Source organism: Aspergillus japonicus (genome assembly GCF_003184785.1).
Source record: "Aspergillus japonicus CBS 114.51 unplaced genomic scaffold BO86scaffold_21, whole genome shotgun sequence".
NCBI classification, from domain to species: Eukaryota; Fungi; Ascomycota; class Eurotiomycetes; order Eurotiales; family Aspergillaceae; genus Aspergillus; species Aspergillus japonicus.
The window spans coordinates 151766-157632 of NW_020291658.1; the positions used below are offsets into that span (position 1 = coordinate 151766).

General features: G+C 51.8%; 2 protein-coding genes across 2 annotated transcripts; one reads left to right on the plus strand and one right to left on the minus strand.

Moving 5' to 3' along the window:
* Nucleotides 1-260: 260 nt before the first annotated feature.
* On the minus strand, nucleotides 261-1820 carry BO86DRAFT_388932 (uncharacterized protein). The gene is made up of 6 exons (XM_025671992.1): nucleotides 1602-1820; nucleotides 1530-1549; nucleotides 1434-1470; nucleotides 1316-1383; nucleotides 788-1260; nucleotides 261-715 (listed from the first exon to the last, which is right to left on the minus strand). The coding sequence occupies exons 1-6, from the start codon at nucleotides 1741-1743 to the stop codon at nucleotides 385-387; spliced, it is 1071 nt and encodes a 356-aa protein (XP_025528102.1). The 5' UTR covers nucleotides 1744-1820; the 3' UTR covers nucleotides 261-384.
* A 2218-nt stretch (nucleotides 1821-4038) lies between these two features.
* On the plus strand, nucleotides 4039-5424 carry BO86DRAFT_311931 (alkene reductase; the record flags this gene model as incomplete). Its single annotated transcript, XM_025667932.1, has 3 exons — nucleotides 4039-4296; nucleotides 4364-4999; nucleotides 5065-5424. 3 exons carry the CDS (start codon nucleotides 4039-4041, stop codon nucleotides 5422-5424), a joined length of 1254 nt encoding a protein of 417 aa, XP_025528103.1.
* Nucleotides 5425-5867: the final 443 nt, after the last annotated feature.

The following is a 5867-nucleotide window of genomic DNA, read 5'->3' on the forward strand; positions in this document are numbered from 1 at the left end:
AGATGGGTCGAGCATGGATGTTCTGAGGAGCTAATTTGTTGATAATTAGCAGAAGCGGTAAGGAAGTCATTAAGTCGGGTAGTGCTAGGTAGGTGGTAGTTGTAGTGGAGAGTCATGTGAGCGGGCGATGGGTTGGCTGTATGTCTGTGTGTGTATGTGTGTTCTTGCTCTTCTTCTGCTTTCGCTGCTTGTATGCCCAGCTAAGGGTCCAGTATTTGCTCATCATGATAGCTACCTAGTAGTCTAATTATACAATACATGTCCAAGCCAACCTGCCACCCAGAATCATGACTACAAAAAGAAATATTAGTCTCGTAAAGCACAGCCATTGGTATATCCCATAACATAGAAAAGAAAACGAAAGTAACCCCAAATGATTCCAACCTAGTGCTCCCTATTTGCCACGACCTCAACAGTCTGTGATACGTCAACCGTTTTCTGAATCCCGCCTGTTTCCGCACTGGAGGCAACATCGAGCGCACCAGCAAAGGAAATAAGGTGGCTTTGGTCCGAAGCAGATTCGAGCCCATCGGCTCGACGTGACGTGCCCAAAGAAAACCGTTTACTGCCACCGTTCTTCATCTTACTCAGTTGCAAGGAGGAGGTGGGCTCGTAACGGTCGGAACTGTAATAGCCCTTCTTGCGGAGCTTGTTGATGAGAATGTTGAGGGTGGGAAGGCAAGCGCATATCAGGGCGACCCCGCCCTCCGCATTGCTGTTCACCAGTCAGCTGGGCTGAATGTTTCAGATCATTGAATGCTCATATGAGCGGGCGTAGAAGCCTTACCCAGACATAATGACACACGTAAATACAATAGTCATATCTCTTGAGCTTCCTTGTCTGACCACCAGGACCAAACGGTAAAGACTGAACGCTGTGGCCAGTCCACCCGCAGAAAGCATACCAATGACTCGCAGTTTCTTGCTGCGGGACATTTGCAAGGACCACGTCAATGGAAGAGGCAAGATCAGGATAATCAAGTCGGAGACAACACTGATGACTGAGTCGGCGATGAGCGCGGCTTGTTGGTCCATACATTTGGCCTTGGGGTTACCCGTCCAGTATCCTGGAATAGGGTCGCACATCCGGATTTTCACAATTTCGGCGATAATATAGTAGACAAACAGACAGCCCAGAAAGAAGTAGATCATGAGAATCTTGGTACGATACGGAGCGAAGATGCGAGTCAAGATGGAGAGGAGAGCGACTTTGACCAGCAGGGCCATGGGGCAGTAAAGAACGGTGGCGATATAGCAGAACTGAGAGATGAAGGAGGTCAGAAATCGTAAGTTATTGAGGCTCGGCTCAATATACCTTGCGAAAAAGGACCTGGTGTGCGGTCGAAACATCATCAATGTGGTACCCTCCACCGTATTTTCCCACTGAACGGTGTGTCAGTCGAATGCATTGTTATGGTCTCTGGAGGACTCACCTATAATCGAGATGGAACAGTACCCCATAAACAGAATCTAACAATGCAATGGGTTAATCCTCATCCATAAACTTCAGCTTTTCGAGTCAGCCGTACCCATGCCGCGAGACAAGACCCTGGAAAATGTTAACAACCTGAAGAAAGTGATCGGTAAGTCATTGAACGTACAATCTTCCACCCCCACCCATTGCTTGTAGTATGTACGAATCGAAAACCGCAGGATCACAAAGACACTGACTATAGGGATACACAAGCACTGCGTGACGAAGTTGATGGTGTTCAAGACATCTTTCGGATCGCTCACAGTCATGACGCCTGGGGTAAGAGGAATAATAGCGAATGAATCCCCAGAAGTCGAGACAGCATTGACGAAAAGATTCAGAACCCCATCGCACGCTCGGTGGGGGGGGGGGGGGAGGCAGTCACATTTGTATTATAAATAAACAAAATAAATAGGCGAGTTCCAGCTCCATCGTCCGAGTGTCATTGCGCCGAGTCTCTGTCCCAGGGACAAGCACTGATGAAGCCCACCGTGGCGACTCTGATAGGCGCCAGCTGAGTGTCTAGAGAAGCTCAAGTTTGGGTCGGAAGATGGGAAAAGGAAGCCGAGTTGAATGGCCTCCAGTCACAGTGTACCAGCAATCGAACCGTCGTATTGATCGACCCGCCCATTTGCGATTGGGAAAACGTAGAGGAAAACCTTAAGCTGACAGGGCGGAATGCCAGGGGTAGGATTCGAGAAAGAGAGATTGAGAGACTGGAGAGCTGGAACCAGCTGGTTGGTCACTGGGTCAAGGGACTCGAGACTCGAGAGATTGTGTAGGTAGAGCCTCCACAGCGGATCAATTGTGATAGGTGCAGAAAATAGATGCCCATCTTGATTGCTGGTTTGGGAAAAAGATGAACAAGAAATCTAAAGAGGAGAACGAGCGGATCGGATGCAGTGCCTGTACGCTGAAGGTGTAGAAGTAAAAGTCCGGGTCGGATCACCATGAACACGAGGTTGCTGTCAATTACCTGATCCAGAAGAAAACAGAAGTACCTAAGTTGCCTATCTCAGTTTACTCATTCATTCCAGCTACATCTACTCTACAGTTCATCTCCTAACCCCTAGAGACCTCAAATTAGCAGAGACAGAATTTTCACTCACATCTGACATCAACATCCGAACTTCCGATGTTCTCAGCCCCAAGCGCAATTTAATTGGTTTAGATTAATCTCCTGTTCATCCTTCGGAGATCATCAATCCTTCAGCCCCGTGAGAGCCTGCGATGTTACAGTTTAGGGGAAATGCAAGCGGCACGACGAGGACGACGACGACAACAGTCTATTGGCAACGCCACCACTACTGATAAGTCGGTGCAAATAGCTTTGCACACTACTGCATCGGCGCATTTCACGCGACATCCATGGCGCAAATAAACAATCTCTAGAGTTTCGCCACTCAATCTACATATGCAAGCGTCAATCATGGGTCAACGTCCAGCCGCGCTAGGATGGATCGTTATTTGGTTGAGCTGGGTCCTCTTGAACACTCGTGGTCGGGTTGACCAGTGAGGCCTTTGCATAGACTCTTGAGCGAAGTGCTGCCACAAGGGAGAATTTTGCTGCGGTACGAGTACGCAGCAGGCAGCAAATGTCCATGGGTCACTTCATCAATCTGGTGGACTTGGCTGAGACGCCGACGCGTGCTCGAAAAAAGCCCTAAAGCGACTAAATGCGTGCCAAGCCGATCGGGCCTGGTTTTTGACTTTCGCTTCTGGCCGAGAAGTGGAGATTTCACCTCGGCTCAGTCGGGAATGGCTGGAGTGAGGCGGTCGGTGGTTGGCATTTCCGCTGCCAGCCTGCCAGGGTCAAAGGGGTGTGTGGGTGATCGTGTGTTTACGTACCAGTACCAGACACATGCGTGAGGGTAGGTACTGGCACTGCGGGCAAGACAGGGGTGTTGACGGTCGTCGACTGCACGGTTGACGCACATGGATCTATATGTCAGATCATTATCGACGTTGTTCCTTCCTCCACTTCCCCAAGCTCTCATATCCACATCAACATCAACATCACCGTCTTCAAAACAACATAAGAAACAGACACCAACAACAAAACAGATCGTCGTTAATCACCCCCCCCCCCTCCTCGGCCAGCCGGAAACACGGGTCAATGGTCTAGCAGGCAATCCGCTCCACTTCCCAAGGTTCAACCCGTGTCTCTCTCTCTCCATAATTTCTCGTGTCGTCTCTTCGTCGCTGGTTGGATATTTCCACACGACCCAAAGGTTCCAAACCTGTCAGGCTCCATCTGTCATACCTGTTATGGAATTGGCACCTGTTGGTCCCCGTTTAGCACCCCTCCATCGGGCCATGGCCGCACCAGCAACCAAAGAGGAGAGGGGAAGCGGGAATCAAGAGGAAGAGAAGTCCATGACCCGGCCGGTGGATGAAAAACCCACTACGGTGGCCATTGCTGTCCATGGTTTCCCCAATCTTGCTCCCCTTTCTGAGGAATTGTGCCTTCGCAAGAACCACTGTTCATCTCTGCCTGCAGCCACTGCAGCCACCGCATCCATCGCACAGAACCTTAACCCACCGTCCACACAAATATAGCAGTCATGACTGGCGATCAGCTTCTTCGAGAACAGTCCAAGCTCTTCCAGCCCCTGACCATCGCCAATGGCAAGATCCAACTCAGCCACCGAGTGGTACATGCCCCTTTGACGCGCAACCGGGGCGAGCCTCTGAACCCAATCAGCACGCCTGAGAATCCCAATCGGATCTGGTATCCCGGACAATTGATAGTCGAGTACTATCGCCAACGCGCGACTCCAGGGGGGTTGATCATCTCCGAGGGCATTCCGCCATCGCTCGAGGTAATTAGATCCGACCAGAGCGTTTGCCTCTTTCGCGATGCGCATCGATGTCTAACCTCCTCGCCAGAGTAACGGCATGCCAGGTGTTCCCGGTCTCTTTACCGAGGAACAAGCCGCAGGATGGAAAGATGTCGTTGAGGCTGTCCATGCCAAAGGCGGATACATTTACTGCCAGCTCTGGCACGCCGGCCGTGCCACCATCCCTCAGATGACTGGATCGCCCGCCGTCTGTCCCTCCGCCAGTGTCTGGGATTCACCCACCGAATGTTATTCCCACCCCCCGGTGGGCTCGACCGAGCCAGTGCGCTACGCAGACCATCCACCCATCGAACTGAGCGTTCCCCACATCAAGCAGACCATTCGGGACTATTGCGAGGCCGCTAAGACTGCAATGGAGATCGGATTCGACGGCGTTGAGGTCCACGGTGGCAATGGATATCTCCCCGAGCAGTTCCTGAGCTCCAACATCAACAAGCGTACCGATGCGTACGGTGGCAGTCCCGAGAAGCGCTGTCAATTCGTCCTCGAGCTGATGAATGAGCTCGCACAGACGGTCGGCGAAGAGAACCTTGCCATCCGTCTCTCGCCTTTCGGCCTCTTCAATCAGGCGCGCGGCGAGCAGCGCATGGAGACCTGGACGTTCTTGTGTGAATCGCTGAAACAAGCGCTTCCCAACCTATCATATGTCAGCTTCATCGAGCCGGTCAGCATCCCCCCTCCCCCCTTTCGCAAAGAGATCTTCCGCTAACTCTTACGTTATGAATATAGAGATACGAACAAATCTTCTCCGTGACCGAGAAAGACACCTTCCTCCAAAGCTGGGGTCTCTCCGACGTCGACCTCTCCTCCTTCCGGAAAATCTTCGGCTCCACACCTTTCTTCTCCGCTGGCGGATGGGACCAGACCAATTCGTGGAATGTGCTTGAGTCCGGTCGCTACGACGCCCTGCTGTATGGACGCTACTTCACCAGCAACCCGGACCTGGTGGAGAGGCTGTACAGGGGTATTCCCTTCACACCGTACGACCGCAGTCGGTTCTATGGGCCGTTCGAGGACAACAGAGTCTGCTATGTGGACTATGAGCCTGCTCGGGAGCAGGACGAGGGCGACATCCGTGGAAGATTGTGAGAGAAATCAATTCTCGACGGATCGGTCGTCTCCTCCGGCCTCTCGCGAGATCTATTGGCTTGTGCTTTGCAGCGTTTCCTTAACGAAGAATGATCATGATTTGAATATAAATTATCCCGCTCTGGGGTGCTGCCGTTGGCAAGTCGACCTATCATAGGTATCCGGCCACTTGAGGTCTGCGCTTCGACGTAGGTACTGTAGAAGCAAAGTGTATGAGGGTGAGGGGAAGGGGAAGAAGGGGCTGTTGTCGTCTGCGTTGTCGACAAGAACGTGACCCGTGCGACATGTGCTCGACGCGTCCACCCCAGTCAAGCACCTCGTTGCACCACCACGCTCTACTGAGAATCTCACCGAGAAAAACAAACCACCATAGTTGCTATCGATCATCACTCCCAAAACACGTGGCACATAACCCAATGCCCAAATCCCCCCCTATCAATCTA

Excerpts from the sequence above, each read along its gene's own strand:
- BO86DRAFT_388932 (XM_025671992.1), bottom strand. The coding sequence starts at position 1,743 with ATGACTGTGAGCGATCCGAAAGATGTCTTGAACACCATCAACTTCGTC. Across the intron at positions 1,550-1,601 it reads ATGGGTGGGGGTGGAAGATT|GGTCTTGTCTCGCGGCATGG; the intron begins GTACGTTCAATG and ends AACATTTTCCAG. Across the intron at positions 1,384-1,433 it reads CTGTTCCATCTCGATTATAG|TGGGAAAATACGGTGGAGGG; the intron begins GTGAGTCCTCCA and ends CACACCGTTCAG.